Genomic DNA, 17359 nt, shown 5'->3' with positions numbered 1-17359 from the left:
AATCCTGGATGACATTTACAAACCCATGAGAAATTGGATTTTAACAAGCTTATTAAAACTTATATGGTACAGCTGATGAATTCAGACATGTCTGTCAGACAATGAAGTCTCTGCCGTATTTGCATTATGATTCAATTCATTTGAGATTAAAGACTAGTACAGTCTTTATACTGTTGGCAGTGAAGTGTGCAACAACTGGACACTTTGCTATCCCATAAGCCCAGAGCTGAGGGGGCCATCAGATAATAAAAAACAGTGCACTGTGAGCCAGGAAGATCTTTTCAAGTGACATTCAAAAATCGATAGTCAAGAAGTGAGTTCTTCATACATTGATAGTATACAGATAATTATTTTATAAAAAATATTGAACATAATATTGATTTACAGTTATTGATTTTACTTTTCGATAAATAAAAAAAATATTAAATACAAAAATATATATTTAGAAAATATTAAATCTTAATATTTTATATAAAATAATAATACAAGTGCTTTAAGTACCAAGGAAATTCAAATATGGATGGTCAAGAAGTAAGTCCTTCATCAAATTAGTACATAATGTATGGGAATTCAGACAACCTATTGTTTCATAAAAATATTGGAGCAAATATTGGTTTGCAGTTATTGAATAACTTATGAAAAAAAAAAAAAAATATATATATATATATATATATATATATATATAATAGCAAAATAGCAGGGTGTTCAAATACTTATTTTCCTCACTGTATATATATATACAGTGATGAAAATAAGTATTTGAACACCCTGCTATTTTGCAAGTTCTCCCACTTGGAAATCATGGAGGGGTCTGAAATTGTCATCGTAGGTGCATGTCCACTGTGAGAGACATAATCAAAAAAAAAATCCATAAATCACAATATATGATTTTTTAACTATTTATTTGTATGATACAGCTGCAAATAAGTATTTGAACACCTGTCTATCAGCTAGAATTCTGACCCTCAAAGACCTGTTAGTCTGCCTTTAAAATGTCCACCTCCACTCCATTTATTATCCTAAATTAGATGCACCTGTTTGAGGTCGTTAGCTGCATAAAGACACTTGTCCACCCCATACAATCAGTAAGAATCCAACTACTAACATGGCCAAGACCAAAGAGCTGTCCAAAGACACTAGAGACAAAATTGTACACCTCCACAAGGCTGGAAAGGGCTACGGGGAAATTGCCAAGCAGCTTGGTGAAAAAAGGTCCACTGTTGGAGCAATCATTAGAAAATGGAAGTAGCTAAACATGACTGTCAATCTCCCTCGGACTGGGGCTCCATGCAAGATCTCACCTCGTGAGGTCTCAATGATCCTAAGAAAGGTGAGAAATCAGCCCAGAACTACACGGGAGGAGCTGGTCAATGACCTGAAAAGAGCTGGGACCACCGTTTCCAAGGTTACTGTTGGTAATACACTAAGACGTCATGGTTTGAAATCATGCATGGCACGGAAGGTTCCCCTGCTTGAACCAGCACATGTCAAGGCCCGTCTTAAGTTTGCCAATGACCATTTGGATGATCCAGAGGAGTCATGGGATAAATTCATGTGGTCAGATGAGACCAAAATAGAACTTTTTGGTCAGAATTCCACTAAACGTGTTTGGAGGAAGAAGAATGATGAGTACCATCCCAAGAACACCATCCCTACTGTGAAGCATGGGGGTGGTAGCATCATGCTTTGGGGGTGTTTTTCTGCACATGGGACAGGGCGACTGCACTGTATTAAGGAGAGGATGACCGGGGCCATGTATTGCGAGATTTTGGGGAACAACCTCCTTCCCTCAGTTAGAGCATTGAAGATGGGTCGAGGCTGGGTCTTCCAACATGACAATGACCCGAAGCACACAGCCAGGATAACCAAGGAGTGGCTCTGTAAGAAGCATATCAAGGTTCTGGCGTGGCCTAGCCAGTCTCCAGACCTAAACCCAATAGAGAATCTTTGGAGGGAGCTCAAACTCCGTGTTTCTCAGCGACAGCCCAGAAACCTGACTGATCTAGAGAAGATCTGTGTGGAGGAGCGGGCCAAAATCCCTCCTGCAGTGTGTGCAAACCTGGTGAAAAACTACAGGAAACGTTTGACCTCTGTAATTGCAAACAAAGGTTAATGTACCAAATATTAACATTGATTTTCTCAGGTGTTCAAATACTTATTTGCAGCTGTATCATACAAATAAATAGTTAAAAAATCATACATTGTGATTTCTGGATTTTTTTTTTTAGATTATGTCTCTCACAGTGGACATGCACCTACGATGACAATTTCAGACCCCTCCATGATTTCTAAGTTGGAGAACTTGCAAAATAGCAGGGTGTTCAAATACTTATTTTCCTCACTGTATATATATATATATATATATATATATATATATATATATATATATATATATAATGTATGTTGTAATTGCCATAGGCAAATATTAAAATTAAATATGAAACGTTTATATAGAATATTAATGTTTTATTTTGAATGATTTTAAATAATAAATAAGTGCTTTAGGTGCCACAAAAGTTCAAAGATTGACATTCAAAAAGGAAGTTCAAATTCAGTAAATACTATAAATGTATACAGGATTTCGGACACAATAAAAATTGGATAATACAGTTTAGTCTTTAACTTAACATCAGTATGGTGTCTATAAACATCTGAGTGTGCTGTTTTTAAACATCTCTGGGCGCCATTAATAATACTTGTCTGAAATCTAGGAGGGAGCCAATATTGTGATTCAATTAAAAGACACCAATTCATATCAGCAAACACCCCATTGAGAAGACAGATGAGCCTTTCTATTGAGTCAGACCACAGTCTATTTGGAGCAGGGAGATCAGCAGGCTCTCTGAGCCTCTTTATACTCATTTCTAGTACTGACAAGACAACCTTTATTGATATCTCGTCGCAGTTGACCAGAATAGACTAGATCTGCTGATGACGGTGCGCAGCTTAACGGCATCATTGTTAACAGCGCTGCCGTAATCCGATGCAATTACAAGGATGAAAGTAAAGTGTTTTATGTAGATGAGAGGAACATATGAGGTAAAGAGTTGATTGAACTTTTTGTTACGCTTCAAGAGCTAGATTTAATGGTTCAGTTACTTTCTGATGTGTGTCTTTAGATCCTCTGGTAAACAGCATATGCCTTTATTCTCATTAATCAACAGACACCGGTGAAAACCACATTCATTGCGTGACGTGTATGGATTCAGTGTGCTGGGCCTACGGCACTTCCTGTGTTTCGTCACGTGGCATGTTTTGTGATCCACTTACAGACGTTGATTTGAAATCGTAGTGACATCGATGACCACAAGCGAATCTGCGAATTTTACAGCGAGGTGGTACGTTGGATTTGTGTCAGAAAGCAGCCGCATGTCATGATGGGACTTGACACCGGGCCTGAAGGGAGACGGAAAATTGCTCTACTTTATTTTGCGGAGAAACGCTTAAGCTTTTGACCTCATCATTTGTTTGAATGCTTCATACAGTCAGTCAGAATGAAAACTCCCACGCAGTGGAAAAAGTATTCAGTCTAAAACATCAATGAATGCCAGGAATTGCTTCATAAAGGTGTTTTGTCTAACTTTTTGGATCACACAGACGGCTGCGCAACGTGGGGCAAATATAATAATAATTAATTTACAGAGTGAATCACCGGCGTAAATTTGAGTGGATTAGGGACTAGGTGCTTTGAGGAGCTGGAAATAGAACCAAGATGTCTGCCACCTTCTTCATCTGTCAGCTTTATCGTAGATGGATGCAGTCATTATCCATAATAACGTTATTCTTGGGATGAATCCACTCTTCTTGTTTAACCGTCACCCTTTTTCCCTTGAGCCTTCCCCATCCCACATATCATAAATGTAATGGCACTTTCCACAAATAGGGTGCAAATTGGCGCCCCATAACTTTTTTTAAAAATTGCACAAATCCCATGCTTTTATTGTAAGAGCTATTGAATATCATAAGCATGAAATATCTGTATCACTCCTTAAAATAGTGATTTTGGTGATTTCTTTGATTAACACGATTGTATCCAACAATTATAATCCCACAATAATGTCCTAATTTTCACCTAATAAGTTGAATTGATATTCATTTCATTGTAGTATTTTTTTCATTTTATTTTATATAAACAGAATATAGCATGAAACACTGAATACACTGTAAGATTTCACAATTATTTACAGAGAAATGGCAAGTGACAATGAATTAAACGTGAAATTTTGATGCAGAAAGAGCGATATTGTATTTTCTTGTAAAACTAATAATATTTCATTTACAACTTTGAAAAATCATTTTTGTAGAATATTTACAGTAGTTTGGAATTCTCAGGTTAACAGCTAGCATTTTCTGAAGGTTAAGCACCTCTTTTCAATGCCATTTGTAGAGAAAAAAAGAAAGCAATAGAGTTCAACAGTTCCCCCTGTTGTATTTTTTCCATTCGTTTTTTCCCCATAGGGATTTAAAAAAAAGTCTTTGTTAAAGAAGTATATGCCATGAACCAAGCCAATCAGCTACAAGGTGAATCATAACAATCCATAACATCATAACATTAGAACATAACATTAGAAACATTAGAACATTAGCAAAAAATGTTTTCAACAATCGGGCAAAATGACAAAAGTAAAAGACTGTGCTTATGCCTTTGGTGAGGGAAAGAACTACAATCCCATGAAGCATTGCGAACAGCATACTCAAATTAAAAACGATGGAGAAATATAAAACTTCTCATGTACAAATATTATATATATATATATATATATATAAACAATATATTTTAAATTTATTGCAAAATATGCATATAAATACAAATATTTAAGTATAAGAGCTTAGAGAGATTAACTTGATTACGCCATTCGCAGTGCTTAAAGGGGTCCTATTATGCTTTTCCACTTTAGTTAGTGTATAATGTTGCTGTTTGAGTGTAAAAAAAAAGATCTGCAAGGGTGACAAAGCTCAAAGTCCACTCCAAAGGGAGACATTTTATTTAACAGAATCCCCTTTTCAAGAACTACAACGAACGGCTCGTTTGGACTACAACAAGATTTTTCCCGATCTTATGAAGTCACAATGGTATTCGTTTAAATAATCCCCACCCACGGAATACGAAAAAAAGGGGGACGAGGTCTGGTTGAGCTGCATTAGAGAAGACAGTGTTGTCGCTATGTCAAAGAGACATTTCTAAAACTCATTTGTTTGACCTTCCTAATGCTGACAAACTTAGAGTGGTTAAAACTTATTTTTAACACTGTTTCTGAACATTATTACCACAACGTTGATCTGTGCGCTGCATATTTTATGAAGAACAGCTTGTTCTCTGTTGTTTTTGTAAGCTCTCGCTTTTGTAAGACAAAATTACAAAAAAACACACCACTCTGAAACACCCTGTGAAATCCGTGCTTGCAAAGCATGTGCATGAAATGTGTTCTGCACAATCCTCTTGTTCGTTAACATTGTCAGGGTCTGAATCAGGATTGAATTGGTTCGAAATTACAATAGAGCAGAACTTGCAGTTATGGAGGGGCGGACATTTCCCAAACACACGTTAAGCGCTGCCAATCACAACACACAGGGCCAGCTAACCAATCACAGCACATTTCGTATTTCGTATAGGGGCTTCATCGAAATCGGCATGTTCGAGTCAGACTGGGGAGAGAGGTGCTGTAATGTTGTAAATATGTGAAAAATTTAACAATCAAGTATGAAAACATATTCTAGTATACCCCAAAAACAAAATCAAGACTTTGTAAGGGCATAATAGGACCCCTTTAATGAAAGTGGGTGGAGCTAAAGAGTTATTTTGGCACGTGTTGCTTTTTTCGACTCACTGATTGGTGTAATTTTCTGTAAACAGCATCATGGGTAATGTAGCTTTTCACTAGGAAATCTGCTGTTAAATACGATTAAATAAGCCGATAATCTGAAATATCGCGGGTTGACGGCTTCAAAAGAAGAAAATACCATGGATCAACAGCCTCATAGCTGGAGTTTTAACTTCCGGAACCCGACTGTTCCACTCTATTTTAGACCTTGTTTTATCCTATCCATCCTATGCCTAATAATTACTTCTATTTTTGCATGTTTCTTTAGTGGATAACCCACATGACTGGATGAAAGGACAAAGCATCAATGTGGAATTTCCATTCAAATCTATTGGGAAATAAGTAACCCCTGTTTCATTACACGTTAGCATGTATTGTCTAGAAGCTGATTGGGATGCCATCTGATTGGCATTCTGAAAGCAGGTGTGAAGGGGCTGGAGCCAAGTGTTCCATCTCCCAGCCTCCCTCATGGCCAGAGCAGAGAGAGGGGGGAGGACAGCACTTGACAGCAGTGACTGCGAGAGTGACGTGGTCCTGCCGCTGCGCATCTGTAATCGCTGGGACCCAAAGCTCTGTCTGTGCTGTCTGGATAAATGACACCCACTAGAACATTGCCCGAAGTTCACCACGCCTGCGTGGCTGTGTCTGCAACAACTTAACAACCTGCGGTTTAGCGTGACGTATTTGATGATGATTTTAAGGAGGGAACAACCTGGACTGTGACCAAGGAATTGACTACTGCAGTTACACCACATTAAAATGCATCTTTGTCTCAATCTTAATTAGAGATGAATAAGCAATTAAGCATAGATCACAATGTAACCAAATATTCAAAACCAGTCAATGACCCACACTGGTCAAACGCACTGCATTTAAAGGGACAGTTCACCCAAAAATGAAAATTCTGTCATCATTTATTCACCCTCAAGTTGTTCCAAACCTGTATGACAAAAAATATATATATTTTGAAGAATGTTGGTAACAAAACAGTTGATGAGCCCCATTGACTTCCATAGTATGGGGAAAAAATACTATGGAATAAAATGAGGCCCATCAACTGTTTGGTTACAGACATTCTTCAAAATATCTTATTTTGTGTTTCTTTAGCAGTAGAATGAAATTCATTCAGGTTTGGAACAACTTGAGGGTGAGTAAATGATGACAGCATTTATATTTTTGGGTGAACTATCCCTTTAAGTAAAGATTATGGATTCATAACAGAAAATCATAAAAGTATTCAATCCGAATTTTATCAATGTTTGTATTATTCAAGCCAGTTGACGTTGGTCTCGCGCACAGCAAATAGCCAATTTGGCGCCAATTACAGTTAACCGTCTAAAGACATTAAAAAAGAAATTAAAAAACACTAAACACTTTTTGTAATATATTTGTGATATGTAAACCAGTAATAAAGTGATTAATGAAAACAATGTTTTGTCGACGTACCATCCCATAGTGATCTTAACGTGAAGGGCTCGAGCAGCGAATTGTTGCCATGGTTACTTAGTCATTCGAACGGGACTTCTCTTCCCTAACATCTTTTTAGTGCATTCTGCTTTACTTGAAATCTAACTTAGGGAACTTGTGTTAAATAAACTATGTACTTTTAAGACTCTCATCCCAAACTTTTGTCTTGACTTTCTTTGGGGGGTTCAAGTGGAGCCTCATAATTCGAACAATGCATTTTATAGCCTACATATTTTTCAAGGTATAAAACTTGCAAAATATTTAGAGGACACCGTCTTACATTTAATTCATTAAAGAGGAGAAAAGATCAATATAAAGGATCCTAAATACCGTTGTTTTATGCATCTTCTTTCATACACATACACACACCTCGATGACTCATTCAAACCGAAAACTGTTCACTTACGTTCATTCAAGTCCGCTCTCTCTCTCCTCTGCGCAGACGCAAGCTACTAAATGCGTGACACTTGTCGCTGACCGTGCCTATATAAATGCAAACTCCAGCCTTCCTTTGAAGAAGTCCTAAAAGTAATTTGATAGGCAACAACTGGAAGAGAGACGCACCTCGCAAAGTTCAAAAACCATCCAAGGATATACCAATTACGCACAGGTACGCAACATCTTTTTTAGAATAAGACAGCTCGTATCGAGGTAGCTTAAACCTTAGCAAATAACATGTTACACTGGTAATGTTTATTATAGTCAGTTTTGTATTGCTATGGATGCGTCCTCGTGTTTTGCGCACAATGAGGCACCCATCTATCCAACTTTAAGGCGCGCGTAAATGCCCAAGTGGACTTGATATATAAATATACAATTGTGCAATGTAAATGTTCAGTAAGGTCTCTAAAAAAAATACATATGTCATAAATTGAGCTTTGTCCCAGAGTGCACAAAACAGTTTTTGAGAAGTTGAATTCGTGCGCATAATTGACTCACTTCTCCCACAGATTCTCCTCGCCACTTTTTGACATGAAGCTCAATTTTCTCGTCACCACCGTGGCTCTGCTCGTTGCCTTTCCACCACCGTATGAATGTAGAGCCATCGAAAGCAGCTCCAACCAGCCAGCCACGGACCCCGATGGAGAGCGACAATCCCCGCCGGTTTTGGCACGCTTAGGGGAGGAGTACTTCATCCGGCTCGGTAACAGAAACCAGAATTCTCCCCGATCCTCAGCCGACAGCTTCTCAAAGACATCCCAGTATTCCAAAAGAGCACTGCAGCTCCAGTTAACGCAGCGTCTGTTGGAGGGGAAAGTTGGAAACATCGGCCGTTTGGATGGCAATTACGCGCTCCGGGCGCTCGACTCAATGGAGAGAGAGCGCAGGTCGGAGGAGCCACCGATTTCCCTGGATCTGACCTTTCATCTGCTACGAGAAGTACTGGAGATGGCCAGAGCCGAGCAAATGGCCCAGCAAGCTCACAGCAACCGCAAAATGATGGAAATATTCGGGAAGTAACCACGAGCAAACCCATCAGCCAAAGATATTTTTACATTTAGCACAAACATGAATATTCTGTACCATAGTGCTGCTTTTCCATCATGATCTATTTATACCGGTGACTTATTTATTTGTAGATATTTCAACGAAGGCGAATAGAGTACAGTAGGTGTATATGAATCAAAGTGTTCAGAAGCGCAAAACTGTCATCACTCTCCATCAATGTTATTGTATAAGTGATCATTCAAAACTGTAGATGAAGAAAACGTTTGGGTTTCTTTAAAAAAAAAAAAAAAAAAACTATTTTCCAGTACTGCATTATTTTATCTGACAGACTTGAGTTTCATTGTAACATACAGTACATTGTTTAAGTTTGTTAATAAACTAATGAGCAACCATTAATTTTTGTTGTGCAAGAGAATGTCTTATATTTATATTTTTCAATAAAAATTTGAAAGCCAGTTTGACACCTCTTGTCTAGATTATTGACATGGAAAAAGTAATTAAAAAAATAAATCAATTTATATTTCACAATCACTACATGTACACATATTTATAAATACAATCATGTTATCAATATAACTGCAAAGAACCATGATAAATCTTATTATGGCATTAATGATCAATGAATGAGATAATTGACATTTATCTTGTTGCTAATTAGGCTTTACCAGGTGAGAACAATCCTTCCTTCATATTTAATATTCCCCAAGAATTTAATCCATAATTTCAGTTACAATTAAAAGGGTAAATGTGACCATACAACACTAGAAGGTTCATTTTTACCACCTACCTTCAGATAACCTTCTAATTAAAAACAGCTCAAAAACAAGTCATAAACACATAACCTCAGAGTATATTGCACATACTGTACACACTGAATTATTAATCAACATACTTGCTTGCAATATACTTCATTTTTCAAAAAGGCAGCATGTCTCCAAAAAAAATTCACTTTATTTGGGCAAAATGTTACTGGACAAAAAAAACAATAGCCATGCATATTATGAAAAAGACAACAGTATAAACACTGGTGCTGACTGAAATGTTTCACACCAGACCAAATAACTGACGTGTGGTGACTCATTCTATCTATGCAGCAACTAGAAATACCATGGGTGTAGAGTTTCACTGAACCACGTCCTAAATTTGATGGTTGAAGCACATCTATATCGATCAAAACTCAGATGCGAACTAAGAACATTTCAGTTCGCTTAAACCTCATGTTTTATGCAGCACCATTCTTTGCCAGAGGTGGAATCCACACGTTTTGGGGTTGTGCTCCCTGGCCCTCATTATGTTCGTTGTAGACGTTCTCTGTGTGAATCCAGCCACAGATGCACATCCTGTCACTGATCATCCTCCACTGGGCCAGAATATATGGATTACGCAATGTCCTGGCATCGTTATTTCAGCTCGACCACCGAGATGTGTGAACAACACTTGTTTACTCTTCGCCTGCAAAACCAGGGGAAGACAATCCTTTGAGCAATGAGATGTGGAGATTACTTTCACGCCTTGCTATGGATGTTCCTTCAAGTAGACCGGGCATCTACCGTATGTGTGATAAACCAATGCTTTCAGTCCGGATGTTGGTTTAAATTAAATATGTTACAAATGATCCCACTACACAAGGGTAACCTTTTATTCGTCGTTGACATTAATATGAAATCCAGAACATTTATAGCAAATCATAACTCAAATACCACGTGAACACTCCCTAGGCAGTAAACAACACCACAAATCTTGGAAGGGATATATATATATCATTTATATTTAGTCATGTGCTGACTTAAAGTAACTGAAACATAAACAAACAAAAAAACAGTACCAGCATCTGAAATTCACTGGTCTGTGATTGTTGTGAAGAGGTCTCAAAAAGACCGTTGGATCAATATGTGTGTTGGCATGTGCACTTTGCGAAGTTAGGATGATGTGGCGGGTGTGCGTGCGCTCAGGGTTTGTGGGGGCAGAAGGGGCGGTAGGGTTTCGTTCAACTGGCCCAGTGGATCGGCATCTCCCGAGGCTGTCTGCCCTGCCCGGCCGTCCACATCGATGCCCACATCATCCTCATCCTCCTCCTCTTCATCATCATCATCATCATCTGCAAAAGAGTATAAAGGGTCATTCACACAGAACACGTTTTTGCATCGATTTGCGTTTTATTTCATGCGCCTCTCGCATAAACAGTGTTCTAAAAATGCAGCGCTCAAGATAAAAGAAGTTCAACTTGTAAAAAAACGCATCTTTTTTAACCGCAAAAACACGTTCTAGCAGTTTAAATTGGAAAAGTTCTATTTCCTCAACCCATTCTCAAGTGTGAAGATACCATCAACCCCATACTGATGATCATCTACAGGACTGACAGTTTTTAGCATCATATTCCTGGTGGATTTTGTATAAAATTGGCTTTCAAATCTGATTAATATACTGAAAAGCCAGGGAGGCTTTTGAACTGGTTGCCCATTGAGTTGCAATTTGAAAACATGCTTAGAGAGACTTCTAAATGGCACATGAAAACGTTTTTTTTCAAACAGTAATCAGTTCAACAAGCTAACTTGATTTAAACCCACATGTTGATAGTCAAAAGTTAATGAGCATTTTAGGCGAGCCGTACCTCTGGCGAAGTCGATATTGCGTAGGGCCATGCACTCTTTCTTGAAGCTCACAGAGTAAAGATCCATGTTCTCATAGCCGCGATCAACTCTCTCCAGGTGCGAGGTATTCGATGCCTCTGCAATTCTTGCAAACAAGAAACCAATTCAGGGGATGTACAAAACGTGAAATACGCATTAATGTTGCAGAAAGGATCAACACTTACTTTTGAAAGAGGGGTTTGGAACTCTGAATGGCATGTATGAGAGAGAAAGAAGTTTATTTTACAACAAGATAACATAAAAAGTATGAATAAAATATATTGAATTTCTACAGGGTTCCCACTCATCAATTTTCATGATCTTGTTCATTGCTGGCATAGATTTCCATGCCATTCATAGATTTAAATAATTATGCTTAATAGCGTACGAATGCCTCCAATAAGACCCTTAAACAGACAGAATGATATTTTCACACTAGCTTGGGCAGGTTTTTTTCTCGAAACATTTACAAATATTTTAGAGCACAGAAAAACTAGGAAATAGTATATTTCTCATTTCCATGAATTTTCTATGCTTTAAAAAATATATAATTTTTAAGTTTCTCTAATCCATCTTAAAGGACCTGTAAGAAAACAGCCATCTCAGGTTCTTCCAGTGTCTGTGTTCCTGTCTCCATGATTTTGGTCATGGTCTCCAGATGATCTCCATACTTCCTTATAAGACCACGTATGTAATTCAGTTTCTCTTCCTGTTCAGCGTTCACTTTCAGGTTCATCTCTCTCTTCCTGTCCTCCAGGATAGCGTACAAGTGGTCAAACTTTTCACACACATTGGACTTCTGTCGCCTGCCATTTTCCTGTAAATATACAAATAATATACAGGTAAATATAAATACATTTATATTTATAAATGTACAGTATATAAAATATCAAAGTATATGTATATTATGTACATTTTATACTTCAAAGAATCCTGAAAAAGGGTATCATGGTTTCCACAAAAATATTAAGCAGTACAACTGTTTTCAACATTGATATTAACAAGTATGTTTCTTGAGCAACAAACCAGCATATTATAATGACTTCTGAAGGATCATGTGACACTGAAGACTGCAGTAATGATGCTGAAAATGCAGCTTTGCCATCACTGTAATAATATTTAACAATATTACCGTTTTTTTTTTCTTCTTTAAATAAATCCAGCCATGGTGAGCATAAGAAACTTCTTTCAAAATCATTTCATAATCTTACCAACCACTTTTGAGCGGTAGTGTATATAATGTATCTATATGTAATCAGTCCTACTCAACCCGCTCCGAGTGGGATTCGAACCGGCGTCTCCAGAGTGGGAGGGCTAACAAGGATGCTAAAGACCGCTCGCACGCTTCTTGAGGCCAGGGGAGTGAGGTTTACTCGCACGAATCTTACTGGCCTACATCCATTACACTCACCCCCCTAAACCTCACTCCCATCCGGGTCAGGGCACCAAATGTAACCAGTCCTGTTCGACCCGCTCCGAGCGGGATTCAAACCGGGGTCTCCGGCGTGCCTCGTGAGGCCAGGAGAGTGAGGTTTACTCGCACAGATCTTACTGGCCTGCATCCCCCTAAACCTCCCTCCCATCCGGGTCACGGCACCAAATGTAACCAGTCCTGTTCGACCCGCTCCGAGCGGGATTCAAACCGGGGTCTCCGGCATGCCTCGTGAGGCCTGGGGAATGAGGTTTACTCGCACAGATCTTACTGGCCTACATCCGTTACACTCACCCGCCTAAACCTCACTCCCATCCGGGTCACGGCACCAAATTTAACCAGTCCTGTTCGACCCGCTCCGAGCGGGATTCAAACCGGCCAGGGGAGTGAGGTTTACACAAACAGCTCTTACTGGCCTCTGTCTGTTACATATAGCATAATCTGTGCATATAATTTTACTGAAGAACGTCACTTCATGGATACTATTTGGTGATTGGAACACACCTTCAATGTAACTATGGCTCACCATAGTTTTTTAAAGCTTAAGGTTTGAAACTTTAACTTTACAAATCAATAGTTTGACTACCTGTTCTTTCCTTCGACCGCATCTAACCCTCAACCTTGCTCACAATGACTTTCTGTCAGAGGAGCCATATGCTCAACAGAGACGGCTCATTTCTGCTTGCTTGTCAATCATGGAGCCTCTGTGAACGCAACTGTGAGGTCTGGAGAGAATCCAGCTTCCTGCCTGCCTGCTCGTCCATGCCAGAGCGCGTGTATCTTTTGTCAGAGGAAGCGTTCTTACGTTCCTCATCAATAATCCTGTTCTTATGCCAGGCTTTAGGGAGGGAGAAGCCCCCACACAGGGTGACTAACCTCTATGGTTCTGCAGGTCTCCTCCAACTGACTGATGATGCCTTGGATTCTGTCATTATTGCCCACCATCATTGATATTCCATCCGTGAGCTCTGTCTGGAGATGAGGACGTGGGTAAGCATATTAACACACACACTGTAAAAATATATGCTGCGCAGACAAATGCATGCACGCTGATGCAAACTCTGGCGTACTTATGCAGATAATCATAAATATTAATATGCCCCGAAAGCGCTAGATTTTTTACCTTTTGCGTCTGGTAAATACTGTTAAGAGGGGCCACTTCACAGTCCTTATGGGAGCCGAACACTTTACACATTGAACAAGTGGGGACGCTGCAGGTCAGACAGTATATGTTGATTTTCTCGTCCTCATGGATCTCACACATCGGCTGGTCATCCTTCCTCTCAGGAGACGGTCTGCTGCTGTGGAGAATTACAGATCCATGAGTATCAATGTCTGCAGCATGAACTGAATATGTTCAATTCAAGTCAGACTTTTACTTTTCAAAGGTTCGAAACCTCTCGACTTTGCCTCAGATGAGGACAGGAGTTCAAAACAACGCTTACTGAAATAACTAGGGTTCACAAGGCCATACTGAAGGTATGTGATGTGTGTCAGTATGCCTAGGAGACTAAACACTGAGTGGTGGAACTAAAAATAAGTTTCCTGCCAGCTGACCGTCATCCTTAGTCTTCTGACCTGTCTGAGTCACAGGTCTTGGGAGTCACATGGACACTGAGGAATCTGTCTGTACACACTGAAAGACACTGACTGAATTATAAAGCTTTAAAAGACAAACCTCTCATCCAAAACAAGCTATTTTTGAATTCATAAAGTGAAACGCTTAAGTGCTATGCAAAGTGACGGGGCGGTAGAGAACTTAATAGTTCAACCCTGGGGAATTTCATTCTTAAAAGCATGTCTGCTCTTATTTTGAGTTTCTTCAGGTTTCTTAATTTCATGCACTTTACTAAAAGGAAAAAGGATTATTACACTGTAACCTGTTACTTTAAACAGCTGTTTTAAAATCAAAAAAGTTTTTTGCTGGTATAAATTTATATATTTATGTTGATTCAATATACCTTTTTCAGTATACCTCAACAAAAGAGGTAACTATGAAAGCCCATTTCCACCACATAAGAGAAAAAAATCATTCTGTAGTAATTCATGATTATGACAAGAAAGGTCATAATTATTACATAAAAGCCTAAATGAATTATGAGATAAGAAGTCAAAAATACTTTTTAATGTCCTAATTTCGCTGTTTTAATGTTTAATGACATGTCATAATTATGACTTTAATGTCAATTTCAACTTTTTGTCTCATAATTATGACTTTTTGGCTCGATTTCACAGACAGGGTTTAGATTAAGCCAGGATTAGGCATTAGTTCAATTAGGACAAGTCGCTTTTACAATCGTGCCTTAGAAAAAAACATTACTGATGTGCATCTTGAGACAAAACAATGTCACTGCCATATTTTAAGACATGCCAGTGCAAGTTGCTTTCAGTTAAAACAGCTCAAACATGAATTTTAGCCTGGGACTAGCTTAAGCCTTATCTGTGAAACTGAGTGTTTGTGTCACTATGGTTTATTTAGCAAACTGAAAATGACCCGTTGTTCAAGAGTCATTTGTGCACTCTGTAACGATTCAACCTACTTCATTCTGTATTACACAAGGGATCTTGTTAAACCACATGGACATCCTATTAGAGCTTCCTGAGGTGTCCGTTTCCCAGATCTAACCTGATGTACTCCTGTTTGTACATGTCAATGATGTTTTCCACCAAAAGGTTTCTCTGCAGACCGTAGACACCATGGCGGTCCAGCACAACTTCATGCCTGCAGGATGGACACCTGAAACGGCCCCCGGATGTCACGGAGCCTCCTCTGGTGGGAAGGTATGGATTTGAGGACTGTATGGGGAGTGTGTATAGGACAGCAAATTAATAAAACTTTTTTTTTTTTTTTTTTAAATATGACTGTTTATTTACAAATATTCATATATTTTAGCTTTCTGTGTAATGTACATCCCAAAAAAGCCAATTTGTTTTAAAATAAGTGAATGAGCCGTAGCAACACTCTGATAACCAATGATAAAACCACAGTAATATAAATTATAATACAAATCAAAATAATTTATGAAAACATCCACAACGTTAAAACAATGTATTACTTTTTTTAAAATATGGGATATCAATGTTTGTGTGATAGGCTAAATGATGTTGACAAACAAAAAAATATTGAAACTGTACCTGGAAAATGTCATTAGCACATTTCCGGCAGAGATTGTGTTGACAAGGGAGAATCACAACCGGTTTCGTGAACATTTCCAGACAAATGGGACAGATAAGTTGCTTCTCCAAGCTGTCCATCCTGATTTGACGAGCAACGGCTCCACTGAAGTTGAGAATGAGACTGTTGTTGATCGAGGAAATTAAATTGTCCCAATTCTTGTGAACGGGGTGAACTCAGGCCCTCGCCATTGCCCAACCGCCTGTCTGTACCCTCTATAATGAGGCTTGGCATTCCCCCACGCCAGGGCCCACTATCACCGAGCGCTGTTTTTAGAAAGCCGCACGTCAGAGGATGCCATGTTTACTTGCCCATATATGAAAATGATACTGTTGACTGTTGCATCTCTTATTAAACGTAACGAACACAGGGAATTCATAGAAACATAGAATTTAAACATATTTAATACGTTAAAAAAAATACATAATTCAACTTAAATATAAATAATTTTTTTGTACTGGAATGCTAATAGGATATGACAGACTTGTAATGAAAACACGCGATTCGATGCATCATGAAGTAGTAGCCTATGCAAGTGCCAAGAAAAAAAAAAGCTTTAAAAAACATAAATGTTTTAAAAAAAATTTACGTTGTTATAGACTTTACAATATATCTTTGGCTTTTAACACAATTCAGGTAAGAATATAACAGTACAATAATGACAACGCTGTTAGAAAAAGGTCTGGAGAATGCGGGCATCGATCCCGCTACCTCTCGCATGCTAAGCGAGCGCTCTACCATTTGAGCTAATTCCCCATATGGACTAGCTCAACGGCTAGGTCTAAGAAAATGACGAAACTGCTGCGAATATCTGGACTGAGTTTACTTGACAGATTACTTCTGCTATTTCATATGGAATTGTTGTAATAGTTTACCATCATCATGTATCAATGTATCTCAATTTTGCACTTTTGTTAAAGTATTTTTAAGATAATGTTGAACATTTGGTTACATTTGCCTTTCAGTTTTGTTAGATGAAACGACGCGGTTGTTGTTTCTAACGAAAATAATCTGTTGATAATTCAATGGATAATTCACTATGATCTATCTATATCCTTTTTAGTCTAGAAATTACACATTGTAAAATTAACGGCGCAACCACGGCATTATTTCCTGGGCTTCTTTTACAGAAATGTATACATTGAGTAAACTGATTATCAGTTAAAAAGATCTAATTTGCAATATCTAGCGTAGCCAGAATAGAGTATCTGGGTGTGCACAAGAAAAACGGGGTTTGCTAAATTTATTGTCAGATTAATGTGCAAAAAACCCCGACTAACTTTAAAGTTATCACTAACTTTACAGAATAGACTGGGCTGATGTGTAAAACTATACTTAGGCTAGCCACATAACCATCTCAGGGCTCGACATTAAGCCTTTTCAT

The 17359-nt window shown here is 38.4% G+C and overlaps 2 protein-coding genes across 2 annotated transcripts; one reads left to right on the top strand and one right to left on the bottom strand.

The window, feature by feature from the left end:
- The first annotated feature begins 7804 nt into the window (after positions 1-7804).
- Positions 7805-9193, top strand: crhb (corticotropin releasing hormone b). Its single transcript, XM_084103014.1, has 2 exons — positions 7805-7899; positions 8240-9193. Exon 2 carries the CDS (start codon positions 8262-8264, stop codon positions 8748-8750), a length of 489 nt encoding a protein of 162 aa, XP_083959140.1. The 5' UTR covers positions 7805-7899; positions 8240-8261; the 3' UTR covers positions 8751-9193.
- Positions 9194-10363: 1170 nt separating this feature from the next.
- trim55b (tripartite motif containing 55b) lies at positions 10364-16714 on the bottom strand. Its single transcript, XM_084103275.1, has 8 exons — positions 15936-16714; positions 15427-15596; positions 13924-14101; positions 13677-13772; positions 11952-12185; positions 11554-11576; positions 11350-11474; positions 10364-10836 (listed from the first exon to the last, which is right to left on the bottom strand). Exons 1-8 carry the CDS (start codon positions 16053-16055, stop codon positions 10658-10660), a joined length of 1125 nt encoding a protein of 374 aa, XP_083959401.1. The 5' UTR covers positions 16056-16714; the 3' UTR covers positions 10364-10657.
- Positions 16715-17359: the final 645 nt, after the last annotated feature.

The sequence above is a fragment of the Abramis brama genome, assembly GCF_963993115.1.
Source record: "Abramis brama genome assembly, chromosome: 24".
Taxonomy (NCBI): Eukaryota; Metazoa; Chordata; class Actinopteri; order Cypriniformes; family Leuciscidae; genus Abramis; species Abramis brama.
This window is presented reverse-complemented; position numbering and strand designations above follow the sequence as displayed.